General features: G+C 42.1%; 1 protein-coding gene across 1 annotated transcript in view; it reads right to left on the reverse strand.

The window, feature by feature from the left end:
- HEATR1 (HEAT repeat containing 1) overlaps positions 1-14,507 on the reverse strand; it is a 49,502-nt gene extending 34,995 nt beyond the window's left edge. Inside the window, exons 1-12 of the mRNA XM_037168162.2 lie at positions 14,399-14,507; positions 13,906-14,077; positions 13,134-13,350; positions 9,925-10,066; positions 8,357-8,458; positions 7,761-7,901; positions 6,598-6,809; positions 6,335-6,468; positions 4,312-4,414; positions 3,081-3,191; positions 2,576-2,693; positions 1,210-1,317 (exon numbers count right to left, since the gene is read on the reverse strand). Of these exons, the coding sequence (XP_037024057.2) occupies positions 1,210-1,317; positions 2,576-2,693; positions 3,081-3,191; positions 4,312-4,414; positions 6,335-6,468; positions 6,598-6,809; positions 7,761-7,901; positions 8,357-8,458; positions 9,925-10,066; positions 13,134-13,350; positions 13,906-14,047 (1,530 nt within the window). The 5' untranslated portion in view covers positions 14,048-14,077; positions 14,399-14,507. The remainder of the gene's footprint in view (positions 1-1,209; positions 1,318-2,575; positions 2,694-3,080; positions 3,192-4,311; positions 4,415-6,334; positions 6,469-6,597; positions 6,810-7,760; positions 7,902-8,356; positions 8,459-9,924; positions 10,067-13,133; positions 13,351-13,905; positions 14,078-14,398) is intronic.
- Between the last annotated feature and the right edge of the window lie 649 nt (positions 14,508-15,156).

Raw genomic sequence — 15,156 nt, forward strand, 5'->3', positions numbered from 1 at the left:
TCCACAGGTGAGTCCCCTAACCTTTCTGCCTCACTGCTCTCATCTATAACATACAGCCGATGATACAAAAGGAAAAAGCACACAATCCCTCACAGTAACAGAACAGTAAGACTACTCATCAACCTGAAAATATCCCTACCTGTAGGTAGGGGGTAAAGAAAAACTCTTTAAAAATATAGAAGACAAAAATATTTAAAATATAACCAAAAAACTTATAATTCAAATATTTTCTAAAACTATGAAATTAGTAAAACTCAAATTATGCATTTAATGTGGTAATTATGATTAGCCGAAATTAAATGCTATTGTAATATGACTTGGTTCTAAGTGCCTGACACCAGTTCTAGGACTCAGCAGATTGACACCAGCATGTGCTGTTGGGGAAAGTATAAACCGCCACCACCTTTCTCTATTCGCAATTTTTCAAATGTGCAAAAAGGAATATACAAGACAATTAAAAATATTATACAGATGGACATTCTGTTTTAATCATAGTAACTACAGTAACATGTACATATATAATTAGCACTTCAAATGTATGATGTGAAGACTATGTAAAAAAAAGGAGTCCACTTAAAAGAAGTTAAAGAAAAATTTTAAGGAAATAATTATCAGTGGTAAGCTAACAAAAAATTGTGAAGATACTGTTTGAATAGCTAAAGTTAGGAAATAATGCTCTATTTGAATCACTGCAAAGTCTTTGTAAATTACCATTTTGGTACAAAGGCAGAACTTGCAACTTAAGTTGGCTTTTGTGCTCACTCTTTGGAGCCACCAGAATTTTAAACACAAACACAACTGCAGGTACTGGCAAGTGCTCCAAAAGCTACCATTCTGATGTCCCCAAATACGCTCATGGTAAACGTAAGACAATCAAAAGCAGATTTCAAAAGTAGAGAATTCTCAGATTAACTTCAGAACCTCTCCAAATTGATCTATAAATTCCAGTCTGAAAAACACTGAGCTGGACCCAAACTGATGACCTGCACCATGGAGATGTGAGAACAGTGGCTGCGAGGGCACCCACAGCCCGTCACGGCGGCTGCAGCCTGTCCAGCGCTGGCCCTTGGCCCCGTCTTCTCGCCCACTTTAAACCTGGTCTCTATGATCGCACAGTGCCGACTCCAGGTGCCAACTTCCAGTACTTGCTCTCGAGTTACCCGGCTCCTCATCAGGATACACACGGAACAAATGAAAGCTGACACAAACCTTTGATGTTTCCATGATATTTTTCAGATGATTAACGGCCAGAAGTCTCACAGGTGCAAGTGGATGATTCAGACTGAGCATCAAGGAGGTATCACAATCTGCTAAAAACTATAGAATTCATCACAATTACCACATGATCTCACGAGTAATTTTGAGCAGTATACGATCAAGAATAAAAACCAGAGAAAACCACCTCAGTCTGCCAAACACATTCAGTAACGACTATCTAATTTCAGAAACCAAAAAGGAAACTAATCTTTGTCTCTAGAACATGGTCTGAGTTAGATTAAAAAAAAATCTGTATTGTTAATACTCTGATTTCCTGTATAATTGTGTCTATAGTAGGTTTAATTTAGTAATTCTATAAAGTAATTTTGTATAGTTACAGACATGATTCCAAAGTGAAAAGCATTTGAGGTAAATCACTGTATTAGCACCTCAGTGAAACTTGAAACAGAACGCAGTTCCTCTAAAGGACACAATGGTGACACTCAAGATTAGTAACAACCCACCCAGTTGCCTAAGTAGACTAAGGAAATCTGTACACCACGCTAGGGTTTGGAAATCAAACCCACTAAAGACAAAGTCTCATTAGGAAAGAAAAAAGCAACGACCTTATGTCTCTTCATTATATTTATTTTCAAGGTTATTTATAAGAACTGCTTAGATGTCGAACTTCTAGTATAAAGATTAAGGGTGAATCATCAGAAAATTTCTAAAGTTCTAACATGATCATGAAGTAAAAATCCATGTCTTTTTTCTAATCAATGACTTAAACAGCCATCCATGGTTGGTGGCACCACACTGGAAGGTGAAGAGAAGATAAAGGTAAGGACACCACCAACCTGAGTGAGGCCACCTTTTGGGGACTGCTAATGCATGTCATAGGTAGGTTTCCAAACAACAGTTTTCCTGGAATAAGTACCATATTCACAATTACATAAACTCCTGTTCCTTTCGCCAGGCACCCAATCCTGCCTCCTGGCCTTACCCCAGGTAACTAGGCAGAATTGCGCATAATCTCATCTCTTCATAACACATGCCAAACAAAGAGCCCTAGCCAAGCAGCTCGGCTGGTTAGAGCATTGTTCCAACACACCAAGGTTTGGTCTCTGATCAGGGCACAGACAAGAATCAACCAGTGAATGCAATGTGAGTGGGACAACAAACAGATGTTTCTCTCTGCCTCTCCCCCAACTTGCTTTTTTTCTCTAAAACAAATTTTTAAAAAAGAAAAAGAAAAAAGAAACAAGAAACACGCACTCCAAAGAGACGAGTGATGGAGCAAAAACTTCCTTCCAGAGTTCTTCAAATAACCACATAAACATACCACGAATTGTCTTAATTCCTCTGAAGAAAAACTTACCTGATACTTCCCTCCACTTGTAGAGAGAGAGATAAATTGGTGAAAAAGCTCTTGTTTTTTTAGGTCTGTAATTTGCTTTAGGTGTTCCTCTAAGACGACATCTAATGTTGTGGGATATCTGGGAAGAAATTCAAAGAGTTAATCCATATAGAAAATTACACAAAGTTATTAACCACATATACCTTACATGTATAGAAGACATAAATAAAAAACTTTAAACTACTGAGATTGACACCAGTATTTTAACAGTATAATATGTAAGATCAAGTGATACTGATCAACGGTTACAAGTCATCTATTACAACAACAAAAAAATCTATAAAAACATTACTCTCCACAGTTCCCACACAACCCCTAACTCCTCCTATATTTCAAATACATTTAAATCTTATACCTGGTCTTTCCTGAAAGGGAAAAAAAGACAGTCTCTTTACAATTCGTTTACTATGTTAAATTCAAACAAGAGGTACACATTAACAAAACAAGGCACAAACACACCACTTACTTGCTTTCTAAAAGTCTGATAAGGGGAAGAAACTGTTCATTCAGTAAAGATACTTTAGTAGGATCGATTTCTTCCTGTGAGTTATATGAAATATACTCTTCAAAAAGAAGGCTGCAAAACAAAACCAGTGTCAACAGATGAGAGTAACTGTTCATTGAGTACCTACCAAGCTCTGGGTGGTTTAGGAATATTCTCTCTCTCGAACCACTCCAAGATAGAAAATTACACTTATTTTAAACATACACAACACTAGGGCTAAGAAGTCTTACAACCTGACCCTGACTGGTGTGGTTCAGTGGGCTGGGTGCTGTCCAGCCCATTAACAGGTCACCAGTTCAATTCCTGGTCAGGGCATATGCCTGGGTTGCAGGTTCCTCTCTGGTTAGGGGCATGGGAGAGGCAACCCGACTGGTGTTTCTCTCGTACATCAACATTTCTCTCCCTCTTTCTCCCTCTCTTCCCCCTCTTTAAAAATAAATAAAATCTAGAAAAAAAAAAAGGAACCACATAATCTGCGTGAGGTCAAAGAGACCAGAAACTACTGCTATGCCGGTGAGCGCCACCCGGCCAGGCAGAGATGAGCAGGGCTTTTGGCCCCAGCTGACTCAGAGCCCACGCTCTCAAGTACTCCACCTGTGCAGCCCCTTTTGTTCACAAGCCACGCCTGAGAGCAAGAGGCATGAATGGTGACACCCCGGCAAACAGGCCCCTGCCCAACCCCACGCAAGGGCACACCCAGACCCAGGCCCCCAGCCCGCACAACATCCTGTGCCCTCCCCTGGAAAAGACAAAGGCAGATGCGAGTCCACGTGGGACTGCGATGCCTACCTTCTCTGCACTCTAGCAAGTTGCCTTTTAAGCAAGAAAATGGGAGACTGAATGATTTTTATAGAAAAAGGAAGAAATAATTTTACTTCATGCCAACCCTCAACTGTGAGGTATTGTTTCAGGCCTTTTGGTTCACTTGTTATTAGGAATCTAAACAGTCGCAAATCACACGCAGCTATAACCCAAATTCAGCTTAACTATGAACTGCCCATGATCATGGACAAATGCCAAAGACAAGCAAGAGAAACTACTTTTTCTATTGTTACAATTTCTAAGCTAAGTACTCACAATTAATGAACTGATATGGACAAAGCGAGAAATATAAACAGATACTGAAAAACCCTAAGTAGTATACTAAGCCACAAAATTACAAAACAAAAGCACATTAAAAATAACCACTTACCTGGCCAATAAATGGTCCAAGTTGTTCTTCAGTGACACATGCATGAGTATAGCTTCCAAGTGTTTCCTGTAGATCTGACCATCCACCCCTTCAGTTTCTTCTCCTTAGTACAAACAAACTGAGACTGACTGGGGAAATGATTTCTGCATGCTTACACTATTAAATTTACTTACAGTAGCAAACCTCCCTACAGGAGTAACTTTAAAACGTATACCCTAAATCTTGCTTTTTTAAAATCTATTTTCAAAAGTGTATTTCACCTAGTCATTTATATTTTTCAGAGCACTTTGGCATAGATTACCCTAATTTACCCTTTACCTGAAATTCTCTGTATTTTTCAACACCAGTATGATCCTGCCTACCTCCCTAACAGAACAGAAGTCCAAAAATATGGTTTCCCCCAGGTGACATTATGAGTGGTTAAGTTGGGACCAGAACCAAGATCTCATACAGCTGTCCCCCGCCACCCATGGGGACTGCGTTGAAGAGCCCCAGTGGATTCCTGAAACCCTGATGGTACCGACACTACGTATTGTGTTCTTCCTGTACATACATATCCATGATAAAGTTTAATTTGGACGTCAGGCACAGAAAGAGATCAACAACAGTAACTAATAATACGATAAAACAATTACAATGACATACAGCGATGAGGTACGGAAACGGCGTCTTTCTCTCTCTCAAAATCTCTTTGCCCTGCACTCACTTTTCTTTCTGTGACGGAGAGGACATGAATCCCCTGCATCACTGCTCTTACACTCCTGAGCGCTGTTAAGAGAAATAAGGGGACTTGACCGCTAGCACTGCGCTACCGAGACAGCTGATCTGATGACCAAGGAGTTACTAAGTGACTAACAGGCGGGTCAGTGTCCACAGCGTGGAGACAATGCACAAAGGAACAAATCAGGTCTAGAGAGGGACAGGGCATGACTTCATCAAGCTACTCAGAACCACACACAATTTAAAACTCATGAATCACTCATTTCTGGAATTTTCCATGTACTATTTTCAAACTGTAGTTGACCACAAACAACTGAACTCAACGGGGGGGTGACTGTATCACCGAAAACAGGCTAAATGTTCTTCCCGATACGTCCTTCCTGGACCGAGAGCTGCCACCTTCTACCTCAGACTCCCTGTCAACACAGGAACCAGAATTTGGCCCTGCCTGCAGAGACTGGGGTGACATTCCTCGTCACCCTCAGAACAAGAGAGACGAACTTTCATTTATGCTAGTCCCATTTCTGAAACATATTTAAACCAAGATTTGGTTAAGCAAACCTTATTTTCTAAGAGACTGACTTTTATTTAGAGATGTCTTGCTTAATCCAAGTAGCAATAGGACCAACTAGTTCTCCCTTATCTTTCTGTATTTATTAAAGGATAAAATACATGTAACGCAAGTCAACACTTTCTAATTAACTTTGGGTTTTTATGCATGAGATTTTCTTGGTCTTATATTTTCAATGGCTCAAGGGAGAAAAACTCTTTTTGTTAGCAAATGAATATTTATTATAAATGAAATCACTAAAATTCATTAGTTATCGAAACAAAAAGGGAAGCCCTGGCCAGGTAGCTCAGTTGGTTAGAGCATTGTTCCAACACACTAAGGTTGCGGGATCGATCCCTGGTTGGGACACATAAAAGCAACCAAGGAATGGAGAAGCGGAACAACAAATCAACATTTCTCTCTCTCTCTAAAAAATTAATTAATCAGTTAATCAAATGAGAAGGGGAAGTTTTACTCAATAACTTATTTTTAAAGTAATTCCTTAAACTTTCCTATAGAGACTGTTTAGGAACACATTTTTTAGACAATAGAATTCTGAACATATCAAGGATTCTCTCCAACCAACCTGCTCTTCCCCCTAAAGGTTTCTAAGAAAAATAAATAAATTACACAAAAACAATTGGTTAGAAAAAACTTTAAATATCTTAGACATAAACATGAGTGTGGTTCCTATTTTAAGAGAATCGAGTAACAGAAAACGAGTTTTTGGACACACAATGTAAAGCCACATACCTGTCACATGATTAATGATGGAGACAACCAGATGGGGAAGCATGTAGCGTAGAAGGGGACCGATGTCGTATGTTTCGGAAATCCCACGAAGGACTGTTATGAGGTCAGGAACATTACACAAGTGAGGAAACGGCCTTCGAAGAGACAAGTATATAAGGTGCTGACTTGACAAGTTACACAATAAATGGCAATTTATCTTTAAAAATTACTCAAAATACTTTCTTCCACCTCTAGAGATCATTTCTCAAATCAACTGCACGTACTTTTTCCCTAGACTGTCCGGCTTCTGTCGCTGCAGGAGCACTATCAAGCAGCCTAATCCGTCCTTCACCAGAGAGGGAGTTTTGGTCAGCGTTTTGATGATCTGCGAAGCCAACGAATTGACGACAGTATCTTCCATGGTCACTTTCACGGAAATCTGACATATTATCATGTATGTTGCAGCTCTGTAATCTGGTAAGGATGATTTCAATCCCTAGACGTTTTTTAAAAGATAAGGAAAAATAATGAACTGTATTATTCATTCTACTTAAAATGTTATTTTACCTTGAGAATTAGAAATGCCATAGATCAGAAAGTGGTACTACCAAATGCACGCTCCTCAGAAGGAAAAAAATCAAGATGGTGACCCCTTTCCTGAGCGGTCACAGAAGTCTCTTGGACAACACAGGGTCTCAGGAGGTCCCCCACTCAGACATCTGCCACACATCTTAACAGAAGCCAACGAGCTCCTTTTATATGCCAACTCCCAGGGGTGGGAGAGAGGCCTCCATCAGAAACTGTCCAAGTGAAGACAATGACCATGGGACATGGGTGGGGTGCGAGAGTGGTACCTCCGTGGGGACCCGAGACGTGGCAGGCACTAAGACAACTGGGAGAAGAAATACTGAGCAGAAGTCAGTGCAAAACTGATGACGAGAGCCTGTGCCCCAAAGATTCTCTAACCCATTTTCTGTCCAGTGAGGTGACAGGATGGCTAATCGAGACCTGGAAGGGAAGACCACCATGTGAAGATGGGCAGAAGCCGGGGCTGCGCTACGAGGCAGGGAGTGCCAAGGGCCGCTGGGAGAGGGGCCTGGAATTCTCCTCAGAGGCCCCGGGAATCACCCCTGCTGACACCCTGACTTCAGACTTCTAACCTCCAGAACTGTGAGAGACTAAAGTTCTCTTGTTTAACACCCCTCAAAAGAATAAAAACAATCTAGGAGACAATTAGCCAAAATTTATTCTTTAAGAAGCTCTAATTAAGATTCTACTCTGGTAAGTTTTTAAGATGAAAAGAGCTGTACTTTTTTTTACTGAAAAATTAAATCTCATCAACCATCTGCATTGTCCATTTTAGAACATTTATGTCCAAGTTAAATATTTAAAAGCAAAGACATTCCTTCAAGTGCAAAATAACCTACTATACTTGAGTAGAGCCAACCTTTTGGACATATGGAAATAGCTTAGCAACCACACTGTCTGATATGTCCTCGGCAGCCACCAAAGCAGACACGATGGTAGAAGCATAGAAGGTTAAGAGAACCCTCAGCCGAGCGGAGCTCCCAGGATGCTCAGCAAAAACCTGGAACGAAAGCACAAGCAAGACACATTTAAGAGTGAAAGGCCAATTAATAAAAGCATAAAAATATTTACAGTTCTCGATGGCCTCAGGCTGACATCTTAATTTTTACCATTTGCAACATGAACACACAAATCCAGGGGTTCAATTACAGATGACAAGAATGAATGAACAATCTTTTTGATATTTTTAGACTGTCTTTTTTAAACCATTTAAACGATCACTACGAATGGAATTTGGCGAGGACTGATGCAGTTTTGCACAACAGAAAACACCTCTGGTGATCAGAGACCGATCCCACGCTCGTGCTCCTGAACCGCTCGCTCACCCTGCTGCCGCTCACCTTGCTGCCCTCCTCCAGTGCCACTGTCACCAGGGAAGGGCCAGTGCGTCTGCTCTACTCAGAGCCAGCTGTCTTCTACAGGGACTATACATCCACAGAACAACGCACTACTCACCTTCACAGACTTCGTTACCAGGCTACAAATGAAATCCATGAACCCGAGATCTCTGTAGCAGTGGGTGACCAAGGTCCCCCTGGCCAAGGGCACTCCAGATTGCTGTCAGAGACAGAAAGCACAGGCATCCACGGGTCACTACTCTCAAAGCACCCACCACAGCAGCAGCAGCAGCTCTATGCTGCTGCTGTTCGTAAGTACGAAGCACAGTCTCTCCCGACAACTGGTAGGTAACAGAGATGAGGTTAACAGCTAAAACTGTGCACACCTTAGAAATTCAAGAGCATGTCAGCAATGAGGGTGGTGGCACTCAGTGAAAAATGCCCACTTCTCATCAGCACCTCAATGTGTGTTTACCTAAATCTGAAAATTCTCTAGATTCTTAGTAACCCTGGCAGCTAGTTTTGGTTTTTGAGCCCCTGTTAATATGGTTTCATCACTGCTTTGCAGTAATTCTGGCAATAAATAACTCTAGGCACTGGCCCCTTTATACTGCTACTCCCACCGCCTAGCAATGTGCACGGTGAGTATCAGTGCAACAGGGAATGTGAGGCAAACCGTAACAGGTGACCTCCAGGTGTGGAGACGGGAAACAAATACAACTAGAGAGCAGCAGGTCTGCGTGCAGGCCAGGGGAAAATGACCTTCCCGTCAGCCGCATGAATGTCCTGTAGCTGGATAAGAAGCTTCATCATAGGCTGGCCTTTTCTTGTTGAACGTTAACAGTTCATGTGCTTTACATTCAAACTCCTAAATTCTCCTCCTTAAAATCTCCCATTCGTTTCTTATTAATAACTCAGGTCACTGATCTCACTGTCATAACCCACACAGGTAAACTCTGCCCAGTCAAACCATCTGGTAGCCCACTGTTGTCCCTATCTGTCCTCATCCTAGCTTGAATCCCTATACCCAAAGTTCAGTAAAATTCCTGACATACATCCACTTTCCTCTGTTATATGCTGCAAAGTGAAAATGGCAAATCAGCTGTTTTACTACCAAATCACACTACCTAATCTTAGTCAAACCCACCCTGTAATGCAACCACCTTTTTATTCACCTCTAAATGAATTCCTAGCATCTTCCTTACTTTAGTAATTCCCAAAGTCCTTCAAGTTTTCCTTATCTTTCCAATTTTCATTATTTCCTGCTTTTCTTCACCTCCAACATTTTTTAAGCTTTTCGATTCCAAAATTTAAAATACCAGACAGTATAAGATAGCGAAAAGATATAAGCTTTAAAATCTGATTGGAATTCAAATCCCAACTTCACCCTTTATAGTTATGTTAACTCTGGCAGGAATTTAATTGTCTGACCATGTCCTTATCTGAAAAAGTGGAGTTCTGTGATGAAACTCCTAGACAATACATGTAAAGGGCCTCGCTTGATTATTAGGTACAAGTAAAAGCCAGCTGCTACCCACTAACGGTTTAAACTGGAAGTCAGGAAATAAAAGTGATGGAGGTAATACTTGGGACTACCCTTGGAAGCACTGACTTTATTCTTTCCAAACTGTATCTCTTAATCAAGATCTGTAATGATTACACATGTGTGTCACTCAACCATCATACCTTAACTGGCAGCAACCAGAACCATTTGTGCTTTGAATTATTAATTTTCAGAAGCTGTATAACCCGCACAAATATTCTTGTTTCATGGTATGGCAGAACACAAGCAATGAGGCTATCTTGATTATAAAGATGGATGTGGAACCTGGGGAAAAAAAGCAAAGAATGCAAACTGACACAAACTTTACGAGCATACATTCCGTTGGCCAAAAACAATGTTTTTTGTTGTTGTTGCACAATGGCTCTAGCAGTGCTTAGTTGTCTTTAACTTCACTCCAAACAATTTTGTTAGACTGTATTGTGACAGCTATCATATTCCCGTGTACTTTTTAAAAAACATTAAAATTGGTGAAATTTTGTGCAGCCATTTAATACTGAAGATGGAAGAAGATACACAACATTTTCAGCATACTATGCTTCCTTTTTTCAAAAAAGGTAAAAATGCAACTGAAAATACAAAAAAAGGTTTGTACAGTATATGGAAAGGGTGCTGTTACTGGTCAGACATGTCAAAAGCGGTTTATGAAGTTTCTTGGTATATTTTGCCAAATAGTTCTTTGCTGTGGGGCTGTCTTATGCACTGGAAGATGTTTAGCAGCACCTGTGTCCTCTACCTACTATTTTGGCCAATAGTGGGAGACAGCCAACATACCCAAAATATCCCAAGAAAGTTATTGGTAAAAATGAAAAATGTATCTTTTACTTTATAGAAAAAAAGTAACAATTTTTCCTTACATGTCCAAATCATATTATCAATGAGCTAAAACTAGTTCAAATGAATATCAGTAAAAACAACCCCATAACTACAGGACACAGAGGAGTTAAAACAGAAGCTCTCTATTTTGTATTAAAGTACTCAGCAGGGTACTGCCAATTCTTGTGCAGCAATGTTTTCAAAATTTGATATCAAAGTTTATATCCCACTGACTTTCCACTCTGTCTCAACCTATCGTCATATCAACGTGACTGTGGGACCACCGCGGTCAAAGCAATGGAGAAACGCACGGCCCATAGGCGACCCACTTCCGCTCCTCCTCTGCTCTGAAGTGCACCTTTCCAGCTTCCTTAATTATAATTCGAAAACCAAACCACTAATTAAAGACAGCCACGTTACTTTCTTTGAATAAAAAATAAGTTGCCAAACTACAACCCTATATAATTTGTCCACGAACTTTCACAAAACTCTGTATGGGTCCCTCCATCCTAATAAAAAACTAACAGTCATTAGTTCTATCACATACATTAAATCCTTTCTAGCCTTCAACGCCTAGCTCCAAAGCCTCCTCTCCAAAGGTGCTTTTCCTCACTCCCCCAGCCAAGTGACCCCTCATACCTGTCTAAACCCTCCCATTCTTTTATCTGTATCTTTCCCAGCATATCATACCACTCTGCCTTTTTTAGTTTTATGTGTAGCTTTATATGAGGCAAGACGTCACTTTGTCCACTAAGCTTTCCCCAACTAGTTTAGGCAGCCCTAGGGGCCGCAAACTTGGCATACACTTTTTTTTTTAATAAACTCATTTCTGTATTGTCTGAATGTCTGAAATAGAGTCTACTTTTAAATTTTGGAGAAATGAAAGGGTACCAAATAGGGGAGAAGGGACTACACTTTGTGTTCTCATGCAGAGGAAGAAGGAAGAGTGTGACTGGCCTCAGGCGGTGAAGGAGAGGAGACAGAGATGCAGCCTCAGTTTAGGTCCTTAAAGAGGGTCCGAGTCTCTTTAAGGATCCTACTACAGTGTAGTGCACACCCTCAGACTCCCGGGAACTTCAAAACAGATACAGTTCTTTCCATAAGTGCTTTTTTAAAAAAAGTATTCAGTTCCCTAAATACTATATCCAACAGTTTCACGGAAAAAAGTCCAAAAATAGAGATAAAAATGACCATGACTACCGCTCAATCCAAACTCTACTTTCATTCCAGTTTTATCTTCTTTTCTTTCTTGAAATCTCTGCCCCCATTTTTCTTCCCCAGTTCTGAAACTTAAGTAGTAGCATTCTCTACATATCACTGTGCAATTTCCCTTTTTCGTGAAACGATTATGTCTAGGAGACCTATCACCACAAACAGAACTTCATTTTTAATTTCATGATGTAGACCGATACACTGTGATGTTTTGCAGCTTAAACATTCCCTTATGCTTTTCCAATGTTTCACTATCAGAATGATGTACTGATATCCTTATAACAGAAACAGTAACAATTACATTTAGTGAGGAATAATCTGCATACACCTTTTACCAAGGGCAGCCTAGTCATCTCTGTATCGAACTTAATGTTACATGGCTACATGTTATAAATGGAGAACCAAGTGCAAAAAGTGCTCCAAGAAGAATTGGTCTATGAGGGGGCGGGGGGATGAAATGCTAGAAGACAGAGGAGAATATTACAGGCTTGATTCTTTTTTGTCTTTGAATCTAATGTTCTTATGACCAGAAGACCCCGGTTAAAATTATGTTTTCTCAATGCTCACTTGCTCCCTGAAGGTAAGTCACTTTACCACCATGTCTCCAATGAATGAATTGGAAATCTTTCTTCTCTTACAACATACATACAGAAGAATAAACAAAGATGTATAATAAACTGTGATGTGATACTAGTAAGTGAGAAAATAAAACTGAGTACACTTATGGAGACAATCCCCGAAGTACACGGAACATCAGACTTGGAAACAAACTCATATCTCAGCATACTAGGTGTGTGACTTAGGCCACTTAAACCCTCTATGCCTCAGTTTTCTCAGTTACAAAATGGTGACAAGACAGTACAAGTCCCACACGAATGATGTGACTATTGAGATAACACACACAAAATGTGCAACATGGGGCTTAGTGTATAAATGGTCAGTACATTTATACTAGTCCCCTCTTCCCAAACCACTGATTTTGTTACTCTGGCAACAAAGAAGTTTAGTAATTCCCTTTGCCCCAAATACGCAGTGATAATTGGTAATGGCAAAGTGACATAAGCCTCTTAGAACTAATGAGGCTGGACCTCAAGATCTCCAGCAGTCCTCTCTTTCATTCTTAACACAAGTGAGTTCAGTGGCAGAAAGGCACACTCATTTGTGCCTCTTACCTCATCTCCTGATGTCATATTGATCCTCTTACCTGATTTTTCAGCCTTAAATTGACAAATGTTGTCATTACTTAATTATTTTAAGAAGATCAAAGTTGTTAGCCCATAATTATTCCTGTCATTTCATTTGCTACCTGTGAATCAACCACTCCAGACACTTCTGTGCTGGCTTCAACAGGAAGTAAGGTGACAGGTGAATAAGGAATAATGAAATGTTTTCATCCAGCTGTTTGTTCACTGCTTTGGTCTGAACGCTGCGCTCCAAGGTTTTTGCCAGCTGGCTGAATAGCGGGGCTTCAAACTGCTCAAAGGAAGGATCGATTCCAAGCAGCTCTTCCAGGCCAGTGCATCCTAGGAAAAGGCCAGCTCATTTAACAATTCATTGCAAGAAAATTCCTCTTACACCTTCTACAGTTTGACTTACCCCCTAAAAGATAAAAGCTGAGTTCTTTTAGCATATATCTTGTAATCTGTAATACAGTCCCGAACACAGGTTTCTAACTTTCAACTACAAAAAAAAAATAGTATTACACCAACTAGGGGAACAACAAGTACTCCCTGGCAGGGCTGTTCTTTTGTTTTTTGTAAATACCCCTACAAAAAACTATGCCAGCCCTCTGGAAAGAGGGCTCCTCTGGCGCCTGTGGATGTCATCCTCCCTTCTGTGCCTCAGAGTCTAATGATTAGAGGACCGCCCTAACCTTGCAGCCTCATTCACGAGGCTGTGTGCTGCGACTTACACACATTTCAAGAATCTAGCACATGGCTGTCATTCTCTTTCCCTAACAACGTCAGCCAACAAGTTAGAAACTGCTAAGGGAGCGGGCACATCAGAACAGAAAACAAGAAAGTACAGCAACAGCCAGAAAACAAACGTTTCAAAAATCTTCCTAAAAGATAGCTCACCAATGGCAAAGGCAGTGTCCCTGTCGATGGTGGCCGCTTCCTTGGGGTCAAACAACAGAGAAGCAACTTCATCTCTAGATAAGAGGCTGGGGTCACTCTGAGGGAGGGCGAGTCGCTGGAGCTGCTGGGCTAAGGACGTCATCTTTCAGCCGGTGGGTTTCTGAAACTCGGGCTAGGAAACACACGACCAAAAGCTCTACGAAACTGTCAGTCTAGTTACATCCCGCTTAAGCGAAAGCGGCAAATGCCTCACGCACAAGCAGCTTTGCACCGCACCGGCGCCGCCGTGGACACGAACCCGCTGCCCCGGACGGACAGAATGAAGAACCCGCAGGCTCTGCGGGTGCCGACACCAAAGCCACGGGGTCTTCTGGTTACTGCGGCTCCCCGACCGCACCCGCGCCTCGGCTCCCCCAGCCCGGCTCCGCAGACCCGAAAGCCCGCGGACGCCGCACCCCGCCGTGGTCCATACCGGCCCACAACGCCTACTCACCGGAGCGCGACTTGGGCAGGACTTAACACCCAAACCCTTCTTGCCGGGTCCACATGGAAGCCCAGACCGGCTTTCCACCGGAAATCTAGAGCACGCCTTGGGGCAGCTTCCGGTCCCGGGCACTACGGCGAGAGAAACGGTACAACTCGGCGGCGGGGTAAAAACAATGGCTCCGCCTCCTTGCTGCGAAGCCCCGCCTTCGTGGGCCGTACTTCCGGCTGCGGACACCGCCCTGCGGAGGGGGGCGTCGGAAAGTTCGGGTCTCTGGGTTCGCTAGTGTGAGCGGTACCGTGGGCGTCCGTCACTCAACGTGAGTCCCGGAGGTGAGACGCTGTATGGGCGCGGGCGTCGCCGTCCCAGGCCCGGCCGTCCCGCCACCGCTGTGCACCTCGGAGGTTTCCCTTCTATTAAACGTACCCTGTTGAGATATAATTTACGAATTGATTTACCCACGTCAGCCTAATGATAGTTCATGAGTTTTAACAGACCACGTCGGTGTAATACAGTCGCCGCAGCCAAGACATAGGCAGTTTCCGTGGCCGCCCAGTTCCTCTGCCCCGGTGCCCCCGCGTCACCAAGTTAATGCCGCTGAGAGGTCCCGCGTGGCTGTGCACTGTCTCCCCACGCAGGGTGCTGCGTGCTCAAAACAACCAGAACTTCCAGTGATTCTACAGATCGTTCACCTCCTTCTCTGTCTTGCAGAGGAACATGTTATTTAAAGTTCTGGTATCTGTTTCACCCTCCTAATGTGTCAAAGG

The sequence above is a fragment of the Artibeus jamaicensis genome, unplaced genomic scaffold (assembly GCF_021234435.1).
Source record: "Artibeus jamaicensis isolate MK-2021 breed Jamaican fruit bat unplaced genomic scaffold, CSHL_Jam_final contig_473, whole genome shotgun sequence".
NCBI lineage: Eukaryota > Metazoa > Chordata > Mammalia > Chiroptera > Phyllostomidae > Artibeus > Artibeus jamaicensis.